This window comes from Mytilus edulis, chromosome 4 (assembly GCF_963676685.1).
Source record: "Mytilus edulis chromosome 4, xbMytEdul2.2, whole genome shotgun sequence".
Classification (NCBI taxonomy): domain Eukaryota; kingdom Metazoa; phylum Mollusca; class Bivalvia; order Mytilida; family Mytilidae; genus Mytilus; species Mytilus edulis.
Window position 1 is genome coordinate 95889770 of NC_092347.1, and position 27694 is coordinate 95917463.

The window sequence follows — 27694 nt, forward strand, 5'->3', positions numbered from 1 at the left end:
TCTTGAATTTTACCTAAAATTCTTGTCGGCTTTTAGCAGGATTCTGCAGGTGAGGATTAGATTGGTATCAGAGCATCACATTTTTTGCCTTATTTGCAATGCATTTATAAATTTTAAAATCTCCATGCTGGACAGACACCCAAATTTTAAGGTTTTCTATATATTTATATAAGCACGCACACATCTTAGTTCCTTGAAACCATACATTTTATTTGTATATAAGCTTGAATGAATTTTTAAGAAAATAAAATCATAAATCCATGAAATTCTAAAGATTTATTGTAAAATAACTGGTTTCTGCCACCTTACTGACTTATAGATATTTTAACTCTCTGATTATATTACTTCCGTGTGACAAATACTTTGTGTACTATTTTAGGTCTCTTTGCCATGGAGACCCTCTTAGAAACCTTTTCAGGTAGTGTTAGCAGATATTTCAACTGTGAACTCAACGTAATGAGATCTAATGAACAAATAAAAGTCACCACTGCAATTATAACGAATAGCCCACATGCTCCTATGGCAATATGAGATCGTTTGTCGTAGTAAACACTTTTCTTTGATCGTTTATATCTAGAAAGCGATGTCACATCGATAGCCAGATTAACCAAATCGTAGCTATAGTTGGTACTTCCAATGCCTGTGGTGTTTACCGTTAGGAAAACTTGATACACATCTACAATTGAAATGAATTTTGTTTAAGTGTTCGCTTACAAAATACATTTAGGAGATAAAATGCTACTGATTTCAAATATTGATATTGTTAAAGAATGTTCATACAAATATGTAGTGAAGAATAGATGAAAAACAAAAACGCACCAAAAAAAAAACAATTGGTATTTAGGTATGGAAAACTGATTAAACTTTTAAGACAGTTAAGTATAAATTATTTAAAATAAGATAGGAATACTGTCAAAAGATTTCATGCGCTGAAACATTTCCTGTGTTGAAATATTAAAAAAAACAATTGTTCATGAACAAATACGAAAATGGGCGTATTACTGAGATTAAAGATATTCTAGTCTATACCGTCAAAAGGTAAACATAATTGTACCTTTCTATTGTTAATGGATGACTTAAGAAATGTAAAATCGAATAAAGAATCTGCATTGATTCTAGATTGATGGACACAATATAAATGAAAATTACACAAATGAAATTTTTAATATGGTATTCAATATTTTATTTTTAGTCCAGAGTTTTCAATTTATTAACTAGTTAATGACAGGGCGCATAGCATCTGTACCAATTTTTACTAAATCCAATCTTTCCTTTGCACCGCAAGGTTATATTTCCTTTAAAAAATTATATACTACTTTCTTTCGCGCCATTTCATAGGTAGCCAAGGAAAAATAAAATTATTACATAGTAAGACTATATAAATCTTCGATGATCCATGCAAGGGTAAAGTTTAAATATAATTTCATGTTTGTGTTGAGTGTTGATGGTCTTATTGTCGTTGTCTCTGCCATAAATTGGTCTGTCACACTTCAAAAGAGGGACGAAAGATACCATAACTCATAAATCGAAAATAAACTGACAACGCCATGAATTAATTTGAGAAAGACAAACAGACAAACAATAGTGCACATGACAAAACATAGAAAACTAAAGAATAAGCAACACGAACCCCACCAAAAATTATGAGTGATCGTAGATGCTCCGGAAGGGTAAGCAGATCCTGCTAAACATGTGGCACCCGTCGTGTTGCTCAAAAATAAAACTTGCGCCTTTTTCCTTTTGGTAAATCCTTCTCATTTACACTGATTTGGGTGTATTCAAAACACTTTATTATGAAGTCCACCACTTAATTAATCTTAAATCTAAATGTGTTTGATGTTCACATAATTCTAAATATACTTATATACAGTGTCAATGGCATATGCTTTACAGGTTGCATAGTTTATTAGAACTATCTAAAATAATATGATTCAAAACTAAAATTGATGTATTTTTTTCAGAATTAAAATTGCATTTAAAATGTATTTTACGTGTAGTACCTTGACATACTGGTTCTGTCCCGACCCAGGTACCAGATAATCCACACATGCGTACAATGTTTCCTGACATGACAGCAGCACCAAAATCGCACACTGCTATAGCTTCTGCACCATACACCTTACCAGTGGTTATAATTACACCTTTAGTTATGTTATTGGGTGCCGGACATTCTATATCTATAAAACAACTTATATTTATAATATGATTTCAAATAACCAAGGGAAATATTGTTTAAACTACGACGTTTACTGTTTATAAATATCTCAACACAATAAATTAATTAATTCATTTTCTTCCCTGAAATTGAAGTAAGGTGTAATAATGCAACTGTATGTGCATGTGGTGTTAATTTCAAAAGTATATTAAAAAAAAAATTTCAAAGGTACCAGGATTATAATTAAGTACGCCAGACGCGTGTTTCGTCTACATAAGACTCATCAGTGACGCTCAGATCAAAATAGTTATAAAGCCAAACAAGTACAAAGTTGAATAACATTGAGGACGAAAAATTCCAAAAACGTTGTGCCAAATACGACTAAGGTAAAATAATGCTTTTGTAATAGCTCCTTCTCAATTTTTTAAAACAGTATATAACGGTTGGATGCTTTAACTATTGTTTAAAGATTTTCATACCTTCTGTGACAACTGTATAACTTTAGTTCCCCCGACCTCATATTAAGACATTTACAGAAATCTTGACAAAGTAGCAAATTACATTTCTAATAATATCTGCGTAATCTTCTGGCATTGTCGAATGAGTAAGTAGTTATTTATTCATTGGTTAAGAAATAATCGTAGAATACACACCTTTGCAATGTGGTTGATCACCTGTCCATGTACCGTTAGCCTGGCACTCTCTTATTAGGTCACCACTCCCCAACATGTAGCCCACAACACACTGGTAAATAACTACGTCCCTATATCCATATATTATAACATCTATAGGCTGGACATAGGTACTATGTACTGGATGTGAACATTGAACAGCTGCAAAGAAAAATCAATCAATAAATATTCACATCAAAAGTAATTTTTCTTGTGTTTTTTTTTACATATTCTTGTGTTCGCTTCTTTTTGTTTGGTTTTTTTTTTTGGGGGGGGGGGGGGGGTAAAACACATCCTCGTATTTGTTTTAATTATTTAAAATACATGCATCTGATCCAAAGTCAATTGTCTTATTTCAAAATAATTTAATTTAGGATATAACTCGTCTTTTGATTGGCTGACAGTGTTTTTATTCCTATTTTGTCATGTGGCCGTGTAATTTTTCCTAGTTTTTGAAAGAAAAAAGGTATTAATTTCAAATGTATTTCCCATCAAATTTCAAGTGCTTTATATCTCAAAAGTAAGGACACGGACCTTTCATTTCCTTCTGCTTTTTTGTCCTTTTATTTGTATACTATCAATTTATAATTACATAAGGTGTATGTTTCATTATAATACGTTATTCTGATTGGCTAAATGCACATCACGTGTTGTTCCTTAAGCAATTTCATTACACAATAAAACTTATCATTCATGATAACACGAGGTCCCACAATAAAGTGCACAGGTGAATTAAATACAAAATTGATAAAATTCGTGTTTTCATGATCCTAGCTAAAACATGTTATTATAAGTATTGAATGCTTCTTTTTGTAACTTCATAGGGTTGTAAAAGCGTTGACCGTGCGCACATTTTTAGAATGAAGCGCTTCCAAGCTTCATACAAAATGTTCTTCGGTCAACAATTTTACGCCCATATGAAGTTACAAAAAGAAGCATTCAATTCTTAAATAGCAGTCTTTTAAAAAGTTTGTTATTTTGAAGCAGAGTAGAGACCATCCTTGAAAAATAAAGCTGCACAAGATTTATTTGTTTTTCTATTTCGTTTACTTTGCCGTAATACTTACGTTGACAGTCTAGAGCAGAATCAGACCAGGTTTTATCATCCATACATTTAGCAGTTTTAACGAATGATTTCGGATTGATATTGCTCACAAATCCTTCCTCGCAAGTGTATGTAGCAACAGAGTTATAAAATGTAGATGCATATATCAGCGTAGAGTTGGAGCCATTTACTGGAATGTCACAATACTTCACTGCAAAGAAAATCGATTCATTGGAGAAAAGAGATATAATGAACGAACAGTGTAATTTTATAAAAATGTTGAAAATAATCAAACATTTATATAAATGGAACAGTGTTCTATTGTAGACTATGTTTAAATTATTGTAAAGGGTTATTACAGCAATGTGATGCTTAGGGTCGAGAAATGGAATTGTAAAGCATTTTTCTAGCATAAGGGCTCCATAATTATTACAATTTTACTTTAACAGTATACCTGCACAAGACACAGGAGTACCAGTCCAAACACCATTCATCTGGCAAAACCTACTGGCACTTCCTGTCATATTCTCGTGTCCTGTTGCGCATGTGTAATTAGCCCAGATACCAACAACGTTACCACCATGTGAAGTTATCCTTTCTACACCACCGTTGTTAGTCGGTTGACCACATGAGACTGAAATTTAAACAATTTTAGTTTATTTACATTGATATGCAAAGCTATTGAAAAGATGAAAAATTTAATTAAAAATAACGACAAAGAAATATAGGTCCTTGTGCAACTCCAAGTTTTCTCTTATAAATGGCAAACAATGATTAAAAACAATAGTAACAAAATAAAGTTAGTAAAAAGTAAAATCACAAAAATACTGAACTCCGAGTAGGCTCATTTCTGTCGAGGTCATGTAAATGATTATTTCGGTTAGCATTATGTATGATCAGTTAGAACCAGTCGTATATTTATTATATAGATTCGAACTGCAGATTGATATAAATATCGTATGCCGTCGGTGTTGCATTTTTTTTTCTTTTTAATTGGATTGTTATTTTAAAGACATAATCCCCTAATCATTCTAAATCTATATTTTTTAGTAGAAAAAAAATCATTAGACAGATCAAAACGCAATGTTAAGGTGGTATGGGAGTCTAAAATAAAAATGATAGAATTTGTTCATACTTTGCCAAAACGTTGTATCTATTGATAGATGTTGAAAAATATAATAAAAATGATAGGTCACCGCGCATTTTCACAAGCTACAGGACGAGACAAAATGACCCATTTTGTATGGATTATACAGGAAAAAACACCATTTTGTGATGAGAAACTAAACAAAATGATAGAATTGTTAAATACTTCAGGAAAAGATAGCTTTCAGACACTGATTTGAGAATATCAAAAGTAAAGATAGGGTCACCGTACTTTTTTTCCGGCTAAAATACAAAATAGGAAAATTCAATACAGAATCCTTCTGAAAATGCACCTTTTTAGAGTTACCTCACCTTAAAATGCCAATTTTAAAAAAATTAAAAACAACCAAAAATAATTAACATTTGCAAAAATATCAATATTTAGAAGTAATATTCTTATAAATTGGTACTTTTATAAAATGAAAATGTACATTAAACATCTGCATTCCTGCATCAAATCTTGCTAACTTGATGGAAAATCTGGACCTTTGATTCTCTGTTTTTTACAATCCAAGATGGAGGAAGACACCCATACCACCTTAAATATGTTCCTTGTTTTTTACTTATTCTTACTCACCATTGCAGAATGGTGCTATTCCACTCCAGTTACCGTTAGCCTCACACTCTCTTTTCACATCGCCATTCATAATGCCGTAGCCAGGATCACAACCATAAATGACTTCACCCTCAAACTTCAGAGATGATAGTGTCTTAATATAGCTTTTGGAACCTGGTTCTACGTCAGGGGTCGAACAGGAAATTCCTGTTACAAAACAATTATTATAATTTCTGAAGTATGAAAAACGACGAGCCTTTATTGATTATTTAGAATTTCACCATTATTGCATATTCTCTATGTCCAGTGATTTTCAAAACATATAGGATGATTACAATCTCGAAAATAAAATTAAAAAAAAACATCTCCATTTTCATCACCAACATAAAAATGTCTTTATATACTCTGCATTAATTTCAAGATTATGCAGAGAAAAAAATGGTTTTCTACATATTTGTCAAGAAATTGTGAAACTACTGTATACGCGTAAGTATAGAGCGTTATCTTTTTTCTCTTAAGAATAGTAAAACAAAATGGATCTCGAAGACCAAAACTATTTACTGACATATCCAAAGAAAAATTTGTGAACTCCACTTTTCCATTTATCCAAAGCAGTAAAACGTGTTAATGCCATGGTCAACAAACTATCCTCAAATGCTTAAAAATCATTGAGGTTTCTTTATCGACGCAATTAGTTTTGAAAAAAAAATATTAATACTTTTAAAACCACCTGAAACTGAGATAAGTGACGTTAAACTTACGGTCACACTCCAATGGTTCTTCACTCCATGTTTTGTTAAGTGTGCATGTTCTTACAGTACTACCATTGACAGGTTCGTATCCAGCAATACAATAAAACTGTACAGTAGAGTTGAAAACAAAAGTCATAGCAGCTGAACTAGGTCGAACTAATGTTGCGTTAAAATCATTTGGTGCATCACATACTATGGCTGTGAAAAATAAGTTGTGTCTAGTTATTATTTTTGCAAGGTACAAATCAAAATACAGTATCAACTTTGACAATTTGATGTCGATGTAAAATGATAATGATCAAATACAACTATAAATTGTGCTTCGAAAAGTCAAATTAAATGCGAAGACAAATTCGTTTGAAAAATAATTGTCAAATTCAGAAGGAAACGAATTATAGCATGTATAATTTATTTTTATCTTCATTTTAGTTTCACAAAAATAACCTGTATCTTATTGTACATATAAAACACGTGGTTTCCTGATTTAAAGGTGACAAAACACGACCATTTATTATTTCACAGTTTCACAACAAAAATAACCAAGTAAAATGAAATTATTTGACGATGATACGATAGGGATACGTTAAAACTGATAAAATTGTGCATAGAAGACTCAGTGTTATGTGTTATGCATGCATTGGTTCAAGAATTTGATTTATATTATTGTTCGCCAGTCATTCGTTTCATATGACCTTTATTTATGATTCAGATTTTCTATCAACCCTATGTAAATGAATCCAATTACAAGATCCATTTCAAAACGGTCGTCTTGTTTTCCACTTAAAACATGAATAACCAACTATAAAAATTATTGTTTATCTTTTTTTTTAATTTAGATGAATTTAAATGATAAAATGCATGCAGCGAAGTCACGGTAAATGATTTCATCGTTAACTAACATTAGAAACACCAGAATACGTACGACTACCACAAAACTGGCCTTCAAAACCGCTGCTACCACAATCACACATGGGTCCTACTCTTGTTGCTGAGCAACCCTTGCCTTCACATACATCCTCTAAAAAACAGTTATAATTGTATTTTTGGTAGAAGGAAACTACAGATCTCTAAGAAGTATATTTACTAATTATAGTGGCGCTTTCCTTTAAATATTAGCTGTGCTAACGAAGTACTCGTTATGATCAGTTAGTAGAGCATTGAATGGATGAATGAATGAAGTTTTATTTCAAAAGCATAGACATGCTATAGAAAAATTAACAACATATATTACATAATATAAAACATGTATAGATAGCAGAGAACATTAGTATAATACAATGACATATAAAGTATATACGAAACTATATTAGATTGAATATTCCATGCAGCTCTTACGTTGTCTCTCTGTGTCAGGGGTCAAGAAAGTTGTTGTCAGCGCTGAATTGTAATACAGAGCTCATGCGTTCGACTCCCGGAGAAGGCAAGGTGATATTCTGATAAGAATCATACTTCCGCTTAAAGATAATGACCAACTAAAAATACCACAGTGGTTATAGAGTGTTTCTAATAGGTGTTTGTGTTGAGAGGGTCATAATGGTGTCTAGATTCTTTGGGTCGGAAAAAGAAAAAATCACAAAAAAAACTGAACACCGAGAAAAATTCTAAACAGAAAGTTCCTAATCAAATGGCAAAATCAAAAGCTCAAACACCCCAAACGAATGGACGACAAGTTTCATATTCTTGATTTGGTATGGGTATTTTCTTATGTAGAAAATGATGGATTAAACCTGTTTTTAACAATATGTGAACGAATAAAAACATACATATCAGTTTAATTGAAGTCTGGAGCTGGCATGTCAGTTAACTGCTAGTAGTCTGTTGTTATATATGTATAATTGTCATTTTGTTTATTTTCTTTGGTTACATCTTCTGACATCAGACTCGGACTTTTCTTGAACTGAATTTTAATGTGCGTATTGTTATGCATTTACTTTTTCTACATTGGCTAGAGGTATAGGGGGAGGGTTGAGATCTCATAAACATTTTTGCGCCTGTCCCAAGTCAGGAGCTTCTGGCCTTTGTTCGTCTTGAATTATTTTTAATTTAAGTTTCTTGTGTACAATTTGGAGTTAAGTATGGCTTTCATTATCACTGAACAAGTATATATTTGTGTAGGGGCCAGCTGAAGGACGCCTCCGGGTGCAGAAATATCTCGCTACATTGAAGACCTTTTGGTGACCTTCTGCTGTTGTCTTTTATATGGTCGGGTTGTTGTCTCTTTGACACATTCCCCATTTCCATTCTCAATTTTATAATAGGTAAAAATGTCAAAAATAGTGGGTACAGGCGTCTGGGAGAATAGAGTGTGAATGGATTGTTTGTTTTGAGTAGTAGATAGTTATAGTATTAATCAGTCATAAGCGCTAAGCTACGAAAGTACTTATTTAGAGTTAATATAAATAAAAAGGAAGATGTGGTATGATTGCCAATTAAACAACTCTGCACGAGAGACCAAATGACACAGAAATTGACAAATATAGGTAACCGTCTTCAACAATGAGCAAAGCCCATACCGCATAGTCAGCTATAAAAAGCGCCTAAATGATAAATGTCAAACAATTCAAACGAGAAAACTAAAGACCTAATTTATGTACAAAAAACGAACGAAAAAAATATATAACACATGCTGGATTGTGACTTTTTATAATGTCTCTTAATTTCGGTTTTTGATTCCTTGATAATGTACTCATTGTTTTATCTTTTTCATTGATAAATTTCGAACACGAAAATTCAATTCCGTCTTACGAGGGGTCTTTAATAGAAAAATCATGTCTGGCATCTTTGATGTGCTTTTACGGTTCTTATTAAAAGATGTTGGGTATTGACTATCTCCAAGAAGAACACAACCTTCTGTGAACTGTTGTGTACCATCACTTCATATTTGCTGCATCAATGTAAAATGCTGGGCATTATCAATGATCTTTTCCTAATAACTTATAACCCAGGGGTTACCTCAATTATATGACAACAATCCAATATTATTGTTTATGATCCCTTCTGTAGGGCTGTGTATCAAGAAATGTTCATGCTGTAAAAACTTAAATAGCAAAAATATCAAACATGAGACGAGTTATTTTGTTTATATACCAAAGTGAGTGGTAACGAATAGGTAACAAATAGGGAGATAGGGAATAGGTAACGAATAGGTAACGGATAGGGAATAGGGAATAGGTAACAAATAGGTAACGAATAGGGATTAGGGAATAGGGAATATGTAACGAAAAGGAATAGGGAATAGGTAACGAATAGGGAATAGGGAATAAGTAACCAACTTGACGTCCATCCAAAGTGAAACGTAACGTTCCTTGTTTCATTTATTGTCTTTTAAAAGCTGAAACAAAAATGGAGAGTTAATGGCGAATCAAGCCAGAACTTTTACAGAAAATCCACATATTTTTTAAAACACAGATAACTCGCATGTTTGTCCATGTATCAGTGCTTTTTATTTACATAAAGTCCGTAAAACCTTTACAACCCTAAACAAATACCAGTGCTGAGACACTAAGTCGAGCCTGCACTAAAAGATGTGTTTGCATAAGTCGGTGTTTGTGTTTGTATTATCTAATATCATTGTTTAACAATTTGCTTAAGGAAAATCAGCCCTAGCACTGTATGCAACGAATCAGTATCAAGTATCCAAATGGTATCCAAATGTAAAATATAAGTGAACAAGGTGAAAGGCTGTGGAGTTTTATAAATTACCATATTGTTAGAACAAGAAAAGGCTAAATAATACTCAAATCAACTTGAGAGTATATAGATTTAAACTCCATGCACAGGTGTTGCTGGAATATTGCTACATTTGGTCCGAGAACACAATCATTTCTTTTAGAACATAAATGAAAATTAAAAAAATCCCACCTGCGCTTTCTCAAAGAAACTTTTACAGTGTGTTGTACTACTTTTTGGGACACATTATATGAAAATTATAGAAAACTTCATCGCCTCTAACTCAAAATATGGCCAATTTTTATGTTTAGGGCGGCTTGAAATCATTTGACAGCTTCCGAAGTGCTAATTTTAAACCTTTTTCAGCTGGACCAAATCACTACTTTCCTTTACAATTCTGGACCCAAATTTTTTTACAGTGTAATTTCAACCCTCCCCCCCCCCCCCCCCCTACTTGCAATTTGAGGCATTAAACATGGAGAACTAAATCTTGAAAGGGTATAAAAATTAATGGCAAGTAACCCACTGTCAACAGTAGGGACTAGAACACCGAAAATCAAGGGACGACAATTGTGGTCTCGGACCTAGTTTAGGCACGGGACGTTTCAAACTCATTATAGAAGCTTCTCATTATTAATGAGGGTACATTGAAAAGGAAAATTAAATTGCAACAAAAAACTAGAGATGTAATCTTTTCCTTTGGGCCCAGTTGTCAACTACTGTGCTTGTGTGCTGACATGAAGTATCATTTGTAATTCAACTATTTACAAAACTTCGAACGTGTGGAAATATTAAGTATGTTCTACCCTAAGAAGAGATTAAAGTAGTTACAGTAGACAAAACCTCTCATAATTTTTATTCCGCAATGCCCATCAACTTTGTACTTTATTTGGACTTTTAAACCTTTTTGATTCGCGAGTCAATGACGGGGAAACGCAGGTCAGTCGTACACAACTTTATATTCCTGGTATTTATAAGCAGTGTAAACAATATATATGAGATATGCAATTTAAAGTTTCTTTAATTCATTCACCTGCTAAGACTACAAAAAGCATAGAAATTAAAACGATAACATAATGAGGTTGAAATAACCGATATGTAATAGTAAAAGTTCAGTGATAAGTTAATATTGATATTAAAAGACCTCCGAACAAAAAGGGGTGTTTAGATCCCCGAGCCCGATCGAAATATAATAGGAATGTATATCCGATGCCTGGTGTAGTGAGAATTTTACGCTATCTATAACTTAAAAAAACATTAGAGGGGAAGAAGATCTACGCACGAGCTGAATGATTTAAATGTGTAAACAACAAGAAAGGTCAGCTAAATCTTTTCAAATAAGTCGCATGGCTGATTTTAACAACATTTTTGTGACTTTTGCTAGGACAATAGTAGATGAAAAATATAACGAAACCGATCAGCAAGACACTATCAAAAAATTAAACGCCCAAAATAAGTTGAATCCTTTTATAAATTGTTGTCAACATTTTTTTTATCAATTGTTTTGCTGTTATTACAACTGTTATACCATTCTGAGATATAAATAAACTTGAAACAGCAAATGTTGTCACCTAGACGAGACAGCCGTCATTGTACGCTTCAATATATGAATTATTGCCACTCAATGAAGATTGTTTTTCAGTTCTAATCCCCACTCCTATTAGTTTTGCTGGAAAGGATACAATGTAACCCCCGTGTACTACGACAATGTTTTTAATGTTTTAAAAAAAAGATTAGATGCAAAGAGAAAAATGATTGAAGAAATGCTAAAGTTTACGCTTAAAAATTTAAATGTAAATAAAAATAAAATATATAAAGAATGGAAAACTGACTGAGACAAATATCAACTGAAGACAAATGATTACACACCACTAAATGAAGCTGATTAATTTATTGCTCCTTTGTGTCCAGTGGCAAATATGTCATGCATATTCACGACTAGATGCAAAGTGGATCAATCTGAAGCAAATGCTTACAATTTTAGAGTGGCACTTTTTTTCTATAAGGCAGAGCGTTCGCTAGAGGTAAAATGTATGCCGTAATAGAATAGATTAGAACCATGATGATCGAAATTCGTAAGTTTAGCTATTAGCCCTTTTTCCCTCTTTTTCTCCATCTCCACGATACACGAATGCCTTAAACAAAATGCCATGAATTTTAAATCAATAACGGCCACTCTAGGTAAATGAGATATGGACTTTTTTTATAAATAAATTCCTATTGCAGCCAACATCTCCCGGTTCTGGACAGGTTATTATTTTCACAACATACCGTTTGATTATTGATCGGAGATATTTAAGCAACCAAAAGCACTTTGAATCAAAAAATTTCTTAAATTTTAAATTATGGTATTTTGCTTGGTGTTTTTTCCCGATCCTATTTCGGACCCCCTGATTTTAAGAGGGCGTATCTAATTAGTCATGCCTGATTAACTTTAAGTAAATTGAACCTCAACTTAAAGACCTACACCGGGTAAATAAGTTCGAGGTACAATAAGTAGACAAAAGACATCCTTTGTGAAATGAGATCGTCCCAGGTATCTTAGATAATTATTTTGCGTTGAATAACAATGAAAAATGCACGAGCAGGTTTGTAAAAAAGGGTTAATTGGTGTTGTTTTATATTTGACTAGCTGTTTTCACGAAAAATACGTCAGCAACTGATATGTCAGTAACTGCTAGTACATAAACATGATAAAGGTCTTTGTCAATTTCTGTATCATAGTCATTTAGCTTAGTTTTATTTTCTGTTACCTATTGGACCCGGACTTCTTTTAAACTTAAATTTTACTGCGCGTATTCTACATTGGATAGAGAAATAGGGGGTCGAGATCTCATAAAACATGTATTAACTCCGCCGCATGTATGCGCCTGAACTTTTTGTCTTAGGTAAGTGATAATATGGGGACGAAGTCCCCTATTACAGTAGAAAATTCAATAAAAAAAAAAATCGGGAAAATTTCCCGAATTTTGGTACTTTTGATAACTATTTCATTGTACTAATGAACTCAAAATCGTTCAATTTTTTTTTTTTTGTCGCGTTTTTTAATTTCCAAATCTGCGCAGAACACATAACTCTACTTCTTTCTTCCGGTCTTGTTGTCGTGAGACTTTGATTAGTCTAGTAAAATATCCGAACTCAAGGAACACAATACCAATATTTCATTTTTAATCATTCTTTGTCTTTGGTATGAATAAACGTTACCTGATGTATTGCGTTTCTTTGTTTACATTGAACATGACGTCATACCTTAAATAACGTCACAAGTAAAATCCCTAACAATAGAACCAAAATCGGAAACGTTACGGTATTTCCGTTTCTTTTTTAACAAATATTTAAGTTACAAAAAAAATAATTTGAACAAACAACAAAATAATTCATACAGACTTCGTCCCCATTTACAGGTAATGCCTGCCTCATATTAAACTGACCTTCAAAGTTGGAATCTATTCCAAGTGCATATATTTTAGCCTGCGTGCTGCATTCACTGTGAGCCCCATTTCCCCATGCTCCGCCTACGGCAAACAAACATCCTTTTCCATCATCAGGAGGTCGCCACAAATAGATTGTGTCAGATGAAAAGCCAAACATTAATCCTCCATAGAAAGAGGAATCATTAAAACCATTTATCATTCCTGGTACAAAAAAGGAATACCCGTAATTTCCGTCCACGACTTCTTCTTCTGGTTTAATCTAAAAAAAAAAAAGAACAATGAACACGCACATTACTAAAATAACAGTTATGTGACTGTTTGTAATTAATCGAAACATACTGCAAGTTGAAATCGTTATCTTCGAAGACAAAACTTTCAAAATACCATCGTGTTGCCATCTCTTATTTACTCACATTTCCATGAAAGATGACCTCGGAGGAGATGAGATAAGGTAACTTACCATATTTAATAAATAACCTCATAAAATAAAAAGATTCATTGCTATATTATTTTACTTATTATTATCATCATCACTTTGTGTCCGACAACTTTATCGGTCGTCGTAATCTTTTCTTTAAAATACCTCTTCTCAGTGTGTGTTGTATTGTTTTCCGGCACACAACGTGTATTGCCGCCATGGCTTAAAACAGAACATGGACGAGAAATTAAGGTTGCAATAATATTCCCTTATGTCTTGAAATCAACAACTTTGATATGAGCAAAAATTATCAAAATAATAATAACGTCTTGTTTTGCTTTATAGCCCTCAAATTACAATATTTACGTTACAGATAATTTTCTTTACGAATGCTACATGTGTTAGGTATGACAGTAAGAGTAAGGGGAAATATAAGTCAATAAAGATGTTCCAGTATTATAAAGAAACATTATGACTAAATAAAGGCAACAGTAGTATACCGCTGTTCGAAAGTAATAAATCGATTGAGGAAATATAAATCCGGGTTCACCTAAAAGTAAGGGAAAAACATTAAATATAAGACAAAAACAACGAAACAACAGAAACACTAAAGTGCAACAAAAAACCAAACAACAATGCAACACACACAGAAACGAACTAATTAATATTTTTACATAAATAAGGCCGTTAATTTTTTCGTTTGCATTGTTTTACATTGTAATTTCGGTGCCTTTTATAGCTTACTATGCGGTATGGGCTTTGCTGATTGTTGATGAGTCTTTTGTAGACGAAACGCTCGTCTGGCGTAAATATAAAATTTAATCATGGTATCCATGATGAGTTTATTTGCAACGACTGGGTCGATGCCACTGCTGGTGGAGTTTTAATTCCTCGAGGGTATCACCAGCCCAAAAGTCAGCACTTCTGTGCTGACATGAATTATCATTGATATGGTCATATTTATAAAATTACTGTTTACAAAACGTTTGAATTTTTGAAAAAACTAAGGCTTTTCTACCTCATAAATAGATGACCTTAGCTTTATTTGGAAAAACTTTTAGGAATTTTGGTTCTCAATGCTCTTCAACTTCGTACTTTATTTGGCCTTTTAACTTTTTGGGGTTCGAGCATCACTGATAAGTCTTTTGTAGACGAAACGCGCGTCTGGCGTAAATATAAAATTTAATCCTGGTATCCATGATGAGTTTATTTGAAGGCCGTATGGTGACCTAAAATTGTTAATTTCTGTGTCATTTTGGTCACTTGTATCACTGGCAAGCATACCACATCTTTTTTTTTTTTTTATATATATAAGAAAACAACTGTTATTTTCCTGCAAATTGTCAATTGACTTCCTTGTGAATTTGTTTACCTTCAATTACAAGGTTTGTCTATCGAAATTGTCGATTCACTTCTTAAAGGAGAAAATGTCCTACAATGATGATTTTACTCTGAGTACTCCTATATTCCAAATGATAATGGATAGACAAATAGAAACTGTAAGATATAGCAAAACAAAGTTATCAAAGGTACCAGGATTATAATTTTGTACGCCAGACGCGCGTTTCGTTTACATAATAAGGCAAGACATATTATAATCTACATAATTGATAGAGGATTGCTGCTCACAAGGAAGCTATAAAACCAAGAGTTCCAAATGTTGAAGTTGAAGTCATCCCTTCGTAAATTTTAGGGACACCATCAAGAGTTGGTTGATCGATATGGAATAACCGTTTCACATATGATATCGGATATGTTCCTTCTCTCGTAATTACAATCCCCTTCCTTTTTCACGAACGTGACCTACCGAGTTTTTACCGGATTTGTAATAACATAAGCACCACGACGCGTGCCACATGTGAAGCAGGGTCTTTTTACTATCCGGAGCACCTGAGATAACATGAGATAACCCCAAGTTTTTGGTGGGGTTCGTGTTGCTTAGTCTAAGTTTTCTATGTTGTGTCTTCTGTACTATTATTTGACTGTTTGTCTTTTTATTTTTTAGTCAGTTTATTTTCAATGTATGAGTTTGACCGTCCCTCTGGTATCTTTCGCCCCTCTCTTCTACAAATAAGAAACAATAAATAAAATTGTAAATCAACTCTTCATAGAACTAATTGTCCTTTAACAAACAAATTCCCATTATTTAACCTATAATTTTGTAACCTTTAATCAAAATAGGGAAATATTAAAATATCGAAAATGGCAAAAAACAAATTAAAAATAGAACTGAATCTGATAAAGACATTTATGTAGAGAGGCAAAAAGACAGCTATTTCGTATAATTTTTTAATTACCAAACGTGACTTATTCCCGATTGTGACTGTTTTGCTGAATGTGAATTCGCATTACTATAAGACGTGTTTCTGTACTTGTTTATCCCAAATTCATGTATTTAGTTTACATGTTTAATGTTATATTTGTAATTCTCATCGGATTTTGTCAAATGTGTTGACGTCTTTTTATTATATTTAGGTGTTACGGATAGAAAAATTAATCACCGCCTTTATTAATTATATTAAATTTTGTACGATTATTTACGTTTGAAGTTGGATTCATAACAAACTGGACATATATATATTACAGTTAACTGCTATTAATAAGTATTGCAATATGCATTTTGTTTAAATTAATTATCAGTATTTAGTTCTAATATAATCTTAAATCAATCCTAATTCTATCTCACTTTGATAGTTTTTCATATGTGACGTCATGCTGTTTCTAAATTTAATAAATTCAAATGTGGCATAACGTTTGTACCTTTTCGCCATCGTATGTGACGTCACATTTTTGTAATTACGTTGACGCCTGGACTGATTCGGGTGTGTCTATTCTGTGTTAAACTTTAATAGCATTATGTATTCGGGTTTAGTTTTCTGTAATTAGTTAATACTTCAGTTTCATTATGTATATCTCTTTCATGTTCATTTGTTAAAAATTACTGTTTGCAATAGCATGAATTGTTCTATATAATAAGGATGTTCTTATCCCGGGCATAAAAACAATGCCGTATTTGGCAAAACCTTTTCAACTTTTGATCTTCAGTGCTGTACAACTTTGTACCTTTTTCACTTTCGATCTTTTATATCTGGGCGTTATGTATTCGGGTTTAGTTTTCTGTAATTAGTTAATACTTCAGTTTCTTTATGTATATCTCTTTCATATTCATTTGATAAAATTTACTGTTTGCAATAGCATGAATATTAATTGTTCTATATAATAAGAATGTTTTTATCCCGGGCATAAAAACAATGCCGTATTTGGCGAAACCTTTTCAACTTTTTATCTCCAGTGCTGTACAACTTTGTACTTTTTCGATCTTTTATATCTGGGCGTCACTTGTAAGTCCTGTGTGGACAAGGCGCGTTTTCGGCGTATTGAATTTTTAACCTGATGCTTTTTGTTATCTATTAATCATGTTTTTCTTTGTCTAATATGTTCTCCTATTTATTTGTATTGTAGTCCTGTAATATTATGTTGTCATTTCAATGTTATATTTAACTTTGCCATTAAAGTGCGAGGTTTGGCATGCCACAAAACCAGGTTCAACCCACCACTTTTATTCCCCTTTAAAAGTGTCCTGTACCAAGTCAGGAAGATGGCCATTGTTATATTATTGTTCGTTTCTGTGTGTGTTGCATTTTAACGTTGAGTCGTTTGTGTTTTCTCTTATTTTTGAGATATTGAGATCACACGTGGCACGGTACTTGTCTATCCCAAATTCATGTATTTGGTTTTCTTGTTATATTTGTTATTCTCGTGGTGTTTTGTCTGATGCTTGGTCCGTTTCTGTGTGTGTTACGTTTCGGCGTTATGTCGTTGTTCTCCTCTTATATTTAATGCGTTTCCCTCGGTTTTAGTTTGTTACCCCGATTTTGTTTTTTGTCCCTGGATTTATGAGTTTTGAACAGCGGTATAATACTGTTGCCTTTATTTAAATGTTTACTTCATTTACAAATGCAAAAAGTTGCGTTTCATACCGCTTTGAATAATATATTCCAGCTTTGACAATTTTTAGTATCAATATAAATTGCTCTTATTATCTCCATTTCTCCACAAAATTATTTTCATTTACCTGTGTACATTATTCTATTTGGTTACATTTTGGCCAAGTTTACATCGTTATATGATGTATATGATTGACTTTCTGTATGTACATTGTCTCATAGATCAAACTTATGCATACAGTGTATTAACTTGTTTGTTTTCATATGTCTTTTGATTGAGTTAAGCCATTTCAATTGCTATTTTATTGATAGTCGGATATAGTACTAGGACTATTTGTCCGGCAAATACAATGCGCATGTCACTTCGTGTGTACGTGTGTGTGCGTGTAATATTATCTACCTAAGCCCCAGGGGGGGGCGAATATTATAAATAGGAACATTTAAAAAGCATGTTTTAGCAATCTTAAATTGTTAGTCCACAATCTTGTTAAGTTGAAATTGTAAGTTTAAAATGTAAAAAAATATTTCCAGTCTTACATGATTTGTGACCATTTGGTCCGAGACCACAATTATTTCGTAGTGCATTTCTTTTAGAACATAAATGAAAATTTTAAAAAATCCCACCTTGTTGCGCTTTCTCAAAGAAACTTTTACAGTGTGTTGTACTACTTTTGGACAAATAATATCAAAATTATAGAAAACTTCATCGTCTCTAACTCAAAGTGTGGACAATTTTATGTTTAGGGCGTCTTGAAATCTTTTGACAGCTTCCGAAGTGCTAATATTTAACCTTTTTCAGCTGGACCAAATCACTACTTTCCTTTAAAATTCTAGACCCAAATTTCACCCCTACTTGCAATTTGAGGCATTTAACATTGAGAAATAAATTTGGAAGGGGTATAAAAATTAATGGCAAGTAACCCACTGTCAACAGTATGGACTTTCTTTGACAATTGTAGTCTCGGACCATTTTATACTCATATGGCAAGCTAAATGTAAACCTTTCTTCCCATTTTTAATTACAGTCATTAAATATATCGTCGTTAGGCTTCCAAAAGTTCGTATATGCCTTTTTTGACTAAAACAACTTTTTGACACAAATGATCTTGGCGGGAAGAAATCTTTGATATTCAGATATAGCATACAGTTAGACCAATCAAAATATAAGACATATTACAAAATAGCCAATGTCAGTTAATAATAAAATTTGCTTCAAAAATGTTGTATGTAAACTTGAAAATTGTTGTATAATGGCTTTGGGAATCAAATAGTTATACATTTCTTTATTTCTGGGAAAATAAATTAGGTTTTGGGGTAATCTAGAAATGTAAAAGCTTTTATTTCACCGCCATTTACAAAAATGTTCAAGTTCACATACTATTCGACTAAATTTTCAAAGCCTGTATGTGAGATATTTTTTTCTTGAAAAATTACTATTTAAAACATTTTTGAAGCCCAGCGACGATATATAGAACTATTCAAAGCTTCAAAAATTTTTATTGAGGAATATATTATACTCATATAAACCCACCTTCATCAGACAATCTCTGCTTTAAGGCACAAGCTCATGTAAATTTGACTTAAAAATAAATGTCATAAATCTGATATATACGGTTGAGTGTTCATTTTCTTTTAAACATGGTATATTAAAGAAGGGCGTTTGAAAGGCATTTTTACGGCATTAAACTGTTATAGCCCCAACCTTAATAGTTGAAATTGTGTCATTTAAACATCAAACATTAAACACCCAAATCTTATTTATACAAAGTGCCTTACTGTTAGGAATTGAATGCTTCTTTTTTGTAAATTTATTGGGGTGTAAAAGCGTTGACCGAAGTACATTTTGTATGAAGCGCGGAAGCGCTTCATTCTAAAAATGTACGCATGGTCAACGCTTTTACAACCCTATAAAGTTACAAAAAGAAGCATTCAATACTTATAATTACATTTTTATTTAGCTATGATCAAGAAAAAACGAAATTTATATTGTTTTTATTTAATTCACCTGTGCACTTTATTGTGGGACCACGTGCTATCATGAATGAAAAGTTTTATTGAGTGATACAATTGCTTACGGAATAACACGTGATGTGCTGTTAGCTAATCAGAATAAAGTATTATAATGAAACATACATCTAATGTAATTATTTTATAATAAACCGTGATTCTAATGCCATGATACTTATCTTTAAATACCCTAGTCTTGCCACATTTTATTTACAAACTATATCTCACATCCCCCTTTTGTAAGCCCCTTTTATGCAGCCTCTTACACAAAGCGTGTCATTTGGCCCCTTCACTTGCTCTGGCTACTTGCAAGATTCATTTTCAGAATATAATAAAATGTCATTAAGTAAAACATGCTTTTGTAAAGTCATTTCTCCACTACTCTTGCTTTGATAATCTTTTCTGTCCTTTATTCAGCTAAAACTAGTCGAATTTGGGGACAAAATTTAGTTCTCCGCTCAATGACCATTAATGTCCTTTTCTTGTGATTTAAATTAATATTTTAGTCCCTTTTATAAAACAATATCTTCGTTTTAAGTTCATATTATTGTATTCGTGTCCCAAATTATAATAACTATGTGATCGGATTGCACGCGGCCTCCTGGTGCTGCTGAAGATACTAGTAGCTTCCGTCCGCACATCATGTGGCATTGGTATTTCATTGACCGGACAATTAGTCCTAGCTGACTATTCGATTTTAGCCACGAGTCCGTGTTGATGACGTACTTTGACCTTTAATGGTTTACTTTTACAACTTGGATGAAGAGTTATCTTATTGGCCCTCATACCACTTCTTATATCTATTGAATGTTGTTTTCCTTACATCAAGGGACACACTTTTCACTAAAAGTAACCCATAGTTGTCAATCTATGTGACTTTGGTCTCGTGTGAAGAGTTATCGCATTGTCAATCGATTTATGACTTTTAAACAGCGGTATACTACTGTTGCCTTTATCAATATCATAGAATTATTATTTGATCTTATTTGGCAAAGAATATTTTGCATACCTTTACATCAATTTCAATTTTATTACATTTATGTTTAGTTTCAGGATTTCCCTCTGATCTCTCTCTCTCATTCTCGTGTATCATATTTTTATCATATATTAATAGTATTTTCTGATGTGCAATAGATACTTTGACGCATTTGAATAAAACTATGCATTCAATTTAATTCTCGATATTCAAAGCTCAACAGTGAATGGTCAACACAAAAATAACAAACACAATCTTGGTTAAATCCATAACATTTGATGATATTCAAGTTTATGATCAACTAAAACTTGTAACTTTATAAGTTTGTAAGATGCATGGATGGATATTACTAGTTGAACTATGCATCAAGGAACAAGTCGATTGGACGGAAGAACGGTTGATTCCCATGGGAATGCCAAGTGATTTTGAAAACCAAATCTACTAAACGTAAACATAAATTTAGTTCAAGGAACAGTAAATGGGCTATGTCGCAGATTTTTCTTAAATTTTGTTTACAACCTTGGCTCATGGAACTACAAGTGAAAATTGAAAAATTAATTCATTTATATATTTTATTATTTAAAATATTGAAGATTGATTTCTTTTAATATGGGTGAATATTTGTATAGAAAATCCTTCTCAAAGTTGTCTTAAAATCGAGGTGACGGTGACCCTATCTTATATTGCACCATTATAACGGAAATCTATGAATCAACAACACATTTTATTTTTATAAATCCATGGAGTAAATATCCGAAATGTGGTGATTCTAGGACAAATTGCAAAAGGTCTTTCGCCAATTTTATGTGCTTTCTATATAAAAGAGGGACGAAAGATACCAAAGGGACAGTCAAACTCATAAATCCAAAACAAACTGACAACGCCATGGCTAAAAATGAAAAAGACAAACAGAAAAACAATAGTACACACGACACAACATAGAAAACTAAAGAATAAACAACACGAACCCCACCAAAAACTAGGGGTGATCTCAGGTGCTCCGGAAGGGTAAGCAGATCCTGCTCCACATGTGGCACCCGTCGTGTTGCTTATGTGATTACAAATCCGGTAAATTGTCTAATTCGGTAGGTCATATTCATGAAAGGGAAGGGGATTGTAGTTACGACGTAAGGAACATATCCGATATCATTTGTGAAACGGTTATTCCATAACGGTCAACCAACTCGTGATGGCGTCCGTAAAATTTACGAAGGGATGATTTCAACTTCACCATTTGGAACTCTTGGTTTAATAGCTTCCTTGTTAGCAGCAAACCTCTATCAAGAAAATCATGATAGGAAATGCAAGCACGGGAATATCGTATCAATTGGGAGATATATACCCCGTATGCAGGTGCTGCTGGAATGTTGCTACTTAGAAATGGAAAGTTCACAATTGGAAAGCTGAAATCATCTCTTTTGTCGTAAAGTTTTGTTTTCAACCGACCCTCATTGTCATAAATGTAAATGTTCACCCATTTTGTAAGAATTCAACAGTAATATTTCAAATGATAAATAAGATAAATGCATTATTTTTTTTCGATTTGCAGTTGAAGTTCATTGAGCCAGAGTTGTATGCCAATTTTTTCTGTAATCTGTGACATTGCTGATTTACTGTTCCTTGACATTATTAAGCATCGTGCCAGTTTCAAGGGACTGTCCGTTTTGGATTACCATAGGAGTTCGGTATTTGCGTTATTTTACTTTGTCATATTTGTTACATATTGTTTGAATCACTTTTGTTACATTATCCTTTTCTTAAGCAAGAAATCCACCTTAGTTATTTCATGAATGCTCGTTTAAAGGAGAGAGAAGTCAAATATTTTAAACAATACCTTCACTCTCTGCTCTATAGTTAATAATACATTGCTTATGTCATCTACCTTTTTCATCGATTTATTTCATTGATAGAAACAAATTGGCGAGGCAGTTGCCTCATAGCCTCAAGGGAATATATGCCTCTTAATATCATTCATTATTAGATCATTGAATAATATGAATGTATGCATCTAATGTGCCAATAAAACCTTAATGTGACTACCTCGGTATTACTTACAGTTAAATAATTGATTATACCATCCCTACCCGGAGCACTTGATGGTAGAACCTTGTATAAACCTCCATTTGACTACCTCGGTATTACTTACTGTTAAATAATTGATTATACCATCACTCCCCGGAACACTCAATGGTAGAATCTTGTATAACCTCAATTTCACTACCTCGGAATTACTTACTGTTAAATAATTGATTATACCATCACTCCCCGGAACACTCAATGGTAGAATCTTGTATAACCTCAATTTCACTACCTCGGTATTACTTACTGTTAAATAATTGATTATACCATCACTTCCCGGAGCAGTTGATGGTAGAATCTTGTATAAATCTGTGGTTCCTGGACCCTTTAGAAGTTCTGTTCCATATGCGAATGGATTCCGTTCAAGATCACTGAACTTGAAAGCAAATATCTGGGCAACAACACTCGAATCATTATAAACGTTTCCAGTAATTCCCCATCCTTCAACTGCAGAAAATGGTGCACCTGGAAAAGTGTTTTTTTTTAAATGGTACACATATAAGGAGAAAAGACAATTTAGTACGTGAATTTAGATAGAATCGTTCTATTTATAATAAATAGGCCATACTATGAGTTTGAAGAAAAAAAACAATGAGAGTGTTCCTTCCCTTTTGCGACACCAGTTGTCTGATGGTTTAAAAAGTTAAGAGTGGAACACGACTTCGAATTTTTCGATATAGTGATGTAGTCATTCAGTATGTGACTGTGACCTTGCACATGAACATTTAAATGTTACTGTGACCTTGCACACGAACATTTCAATGTGACTGTGACCTTGCACACGAACATTTCAATGTGACTGTGACCTTGCACATGCACATTTCAATGTGACTGTGACCTTGCACAAGAACAGTTCAATGTGACTGTGACCTTGCACACGAACATTTCAATGTAACTATGACCTTGCACACGAACATTTCAATGTGACTGTGACCTTGCACACGAACATTTCAATGTGACTGTGACCTTGCACACACGAACATTTCAATGTGACTTTGAACTTGCACACGAACATTTCAACCTATATGTTTGATACTATCGCTGGTGGTAAATCATAATAACGTCAGTTATAAAAGTATCAATAATATCCACCTCTAGAATTGACAGCTAGACAGCCAGAGTAATTGCTATAAAACCAAGAATTAACAGGTTTGTCTAATTACCGTTTGCATTGCTGGTACATGTATAAAACCAAGAATTAACAGGTTTGTCTAATTACCGTTTGCATTGTTGGTACCTGTCCCCTTCTTCGGCGACCAAAACCTTATTTGTCTGTTATCATAAGCAAACATTATTCCTCCAAATGGCTGATCAGATGTCAATACCGATGCTGATCCTGAAAAAAGATGTTGTTTTTTTTTTTTTTTTTTTTTTTTTTTTTTTAAATTGCATTAACTTAAAAGATATGTTAAACTGTACTTTTATATAATCTTAAAGTATTTGTAGATATATCGTTGGCTTTGACTTTTGTTTTGATCAATTTGCATGAATCATGTGACACGTCATCCAATTACCAACAAAACTATCATATATTGATATTCATTTCTTGTTGTTTTTTTATTCATAAAAAGTTATTGATGAATGTTAAATAATAAAAACATATATTAAATGTTGTATCTTAATCAATGACTCTTGACAAATACCTATGCAGCAATACTTACATGCATTCAATAGAAAGATCTTTGACATTGACAAGAAACGAAATATATACAAAAAACTACAAACCTAAACCCCTTCACGAAATGCGAAAGTTGAAAGAAGGAAAACAAAAACTTTATCTTTTATAAAATGATGGAAAAGAGCCTAGGAATTGATATACGATCCGGGTAAACTCATCAATCGTTTAAATAAATTTATTCTAAAAGGTTTCCAAATCCACACTGTTCTTTAAATATTGTTTTATTGGTATAAACATTGATTTTGGAATCAGTAAATTATACCAATTAATAATTAAAAAACTACTTATTATTGTATATACATATGCAAATTACTGGTACTGCAATATGTCGATACAATATCTGGAATTGCACCAAGCCATGTTTACTCTGACGGTTATTGTCTTTACACTAAATCCATTTGAGTTTGGATATGTACTGACTGATATTTTAGATTTAGATACACGGTTTTCACTAGTTGCTATTGTATCAGAAATAGCTGTTAAAGACTGCGAGTACTCTTAATTCTGTACTGTGTGTCTTTTTTTATGATATATTCTGCCACGTCCCGTCTATATTTTATAAGATATTTTTTGCTTTTTATCAATTTGATGAGTTAATCCGTTTTCAAATACAATTTATTATTTGTTCATATTTTGTTCTGTAACACCACTGTCCCTGGTAACCTACAAACATTGTTAACCTCGCCACATTGTATGTGTATCTGTTCAAAGTCAGGAGCCAGCAGTTCATGTCTGTCACATTTGTTTTTCGTAACTTGCCTCTTTAGATATTTCAGGTAAACCATGATACCTGTTCAATTGAAAAATTACAATACTAAATCAGCGAAAATTATAAAAATCAGTATTCCTGTTCAAAATTCTGGTCGGACAAATGTTCCCTCCTAAATTAGTAAAATACTACAAATAATCGTACCATCTGCATGAGTGATGTATCCATTTTGTAACTGTACATGCACAATAAGTAAGTCGATTTTACTGAGAGTATGAGGCACTGTTCCAAATGTTTTCATATCTGAAATGTAGATAATTATGTGTAAGATGAAAGCATATGGCTCATAATGATTTTAATAATTTGTTGAATTTGGAGGTTTGGTCTTCCAACAGACTATTCGAATCCCAATGGGTACCAATTGCGCTCTTCTATAATTTCACCTTTCGGTATATTGATGATGTACTTTCTCTTAATAATAATAGATTCAGTGATCACTTACATTTAATATATCCAAGTGAACTTGAAATTAAAGATACCTCCGACACAGATAAATCTGCTTCATATTTCGACCATTTTCTCGAAATGACTACTGATAGTAGGTTAAATACCAAAATTTATGACAAACGCGATGACTTTAATTTTCCTATAGTCAACTTTCCATTTCTGTGTAGCAACATCCCGGCGGCACCAGCCTATGGAGTATATGTGTCTCAATTGATACGTTACTATAGAGCTAGCTCAAAGTACGTTGATTGTTTTAAACGAGGAATTGTGCTTTCTTAAAAGTTGCTAAGACAGGGCTATAAATCAATCAAATTAAGGTCATCACTCAAGAAATTTTACGGTCATGAGCTGATTTGCCATTATGACAAAAGTGTGTCAGAAATCATATCTGATATTCTTTCTCAGTCATTATAAACCTTCCATCATTACCGAACTGAAAAACAATTAACACGACAGGTGCCGTATACGGTGAAGGAAATGCTTACCCTTCCGGAACACCTGATTTCACTCCCGGTTTTTAGTGGAGTTCGTGTTGTTTCTTTTTTTATTATTTATAACTGTTGATGTAAATGTCCTTTGGTTTTGTGAGTCTTTAATTACTCCTTGGTTTTGATTGTTATTATCTTTCGAGGATCACAGACGTCATCAAATCGGTTACATTGATTTTAAGAGTATTCGTAAAGAAAAACGAAAATAATGTTAGCGTCCATAATTTGCTGCAGGGGCAATACAATTCTAGGCAAATGAAAATATTCCCTTTTTTATTCTCATTCAAATTCGTATATATGGCAGTAATTTAGCGTCAAAAAATGAAGTTTATTGGATTGTAGAATTTGAAAACCCATGTTAAACGTCACCAGTGTCTGGGCAGAAAGTTGATAACCAGGATAATATCAAAGAACGACTCGTCCTTTTTCAAAAAAGGGTTCATAGGAATGTATACCAACTGCCATATTCCTGACTTGTTACACTTCCCTTTCTAACGTAGAAAATGGTGGATTAAACCTTGCTTTATAGCTAGCTAAACCTCTCACTTGTATATCCATAGTTCCTTGACATATACCCACGTGTCCTTTTATTCAAACCTACTGTATGCATTAACAATACTTACCGTTGTTTATCACGATACGTTTCAAAAAAGATGGTTTTCCAAATGTGCACATTTTCCAGGCCCGAATACGAATATGACCAGTCTTGAATGTTCTTGGAAATTCTGGAGGCCCTATATGGTCGGCACCGCCTACAGGAAAACTCAATGATAAAACTTGTTTTCAATCAACTGATGATTATAACAATATATTTATACAAATTACAATAACTAGTATGATAAATACTCGCTATGCTTATGGTCTATTTGAGTGTATATTGAATACAAAGTCCTAAATCAGGCAAAATAGATAAAGTAAATAAAGTTTAGCTGTCACTGATAAAAGATGCCATGTTACTATTTTTAACATAACACATCGTCGACAAACCTTACAATTCGGGGATTGTATCTTTTAAGTGCACGGCTAACAAATTTTTAACTATAGTCCGCACAATACAAAATATGACAACCATCTTTGCCAATAATTTAAAAAGTTCGGACCGAGTCCATGAGAAAGGTTAAAAGGTCACTGAAATTAAAATATACCTAGGTATACAACATAACCATTACATGTTCCACAATTGCTCGGACCAGGAGCAATTATTTTGACATTAGTCTCGTCGAACATGTACACGATCCCACCATATTCATTGTTGTTACTTCCGGACTGTGCAGAATTCAGAGCATTGAAGTAAAAATATGTATTATTAATTTCCACTCGTACTTGGACATCAACTTTCATTGGTAATTCATTCAAATCATGTGATACTGTGAATTCAACTTCATCTGCGTCTCCATTAGCTGTAACAGCTCTCCAGGTGCTAATGAATGGTGGGGCAATCCCCAAAACCATTCGAA

At 33.0% G+C, this 27694-nt stretch overlaps 1 protein-coding gene across 1 annotated transcript; it reads right to left on the reverse strand.

Annotated features, from left to right (window-relative positions):
- Positions 1-261: 261 nt before the first annotated feature.
- Positions 262-27694, reverse strand: LOC139521127 (P-selectin-like). Its single transcript, XM_071314431.1, has 14 exons — positions 27383-27694; positions 26861-26989; positions 25447-25545; positions 24075-24191; positions 23103-23320; positions 13426-13687; positions 7248-7343; positions 6335-6523; positions 5595-5780; positions 4326-4505; positions 3894-4082; positions 2809-2988; positions 2001-2177; positions 262-676 (listed from the first exon to the last, which is right to left on the reverse strand). The coding sequence occupies exons 1-14, from the start codon at positions 27687-27689 to the stop codon at positions 342-344; spliced, it is 2664 nt and encodes an 887-aa protein (XP_071170532.1). The 5' UTR covers positions 27690-27694; the 3' UTR covers positions 262-341.

Coding starts and splice junctions, on each gene's coding strand:
- LOC139521127 (XM_071314431.1), bottom strand. CDS start 27,689: ATGGTTTTGGGGATTGCCCCACCATTCATTAGCACCTGGAGAGCTGTT. Junction 5,781..6,334: donor AGAACCATTGGAGTGTGACC/GTAAGTTTAACG, acceptor GTTTTGTAACAG/GAATTTCCTGTTCGACCCCT. Junction 2,989..3,893: donor TTCTGCTCTAGACTGTCAAC/GTAAGTATTACG, acceptor TTTTCTTTGCAG/CTGTTCAATGTTCACATCCA.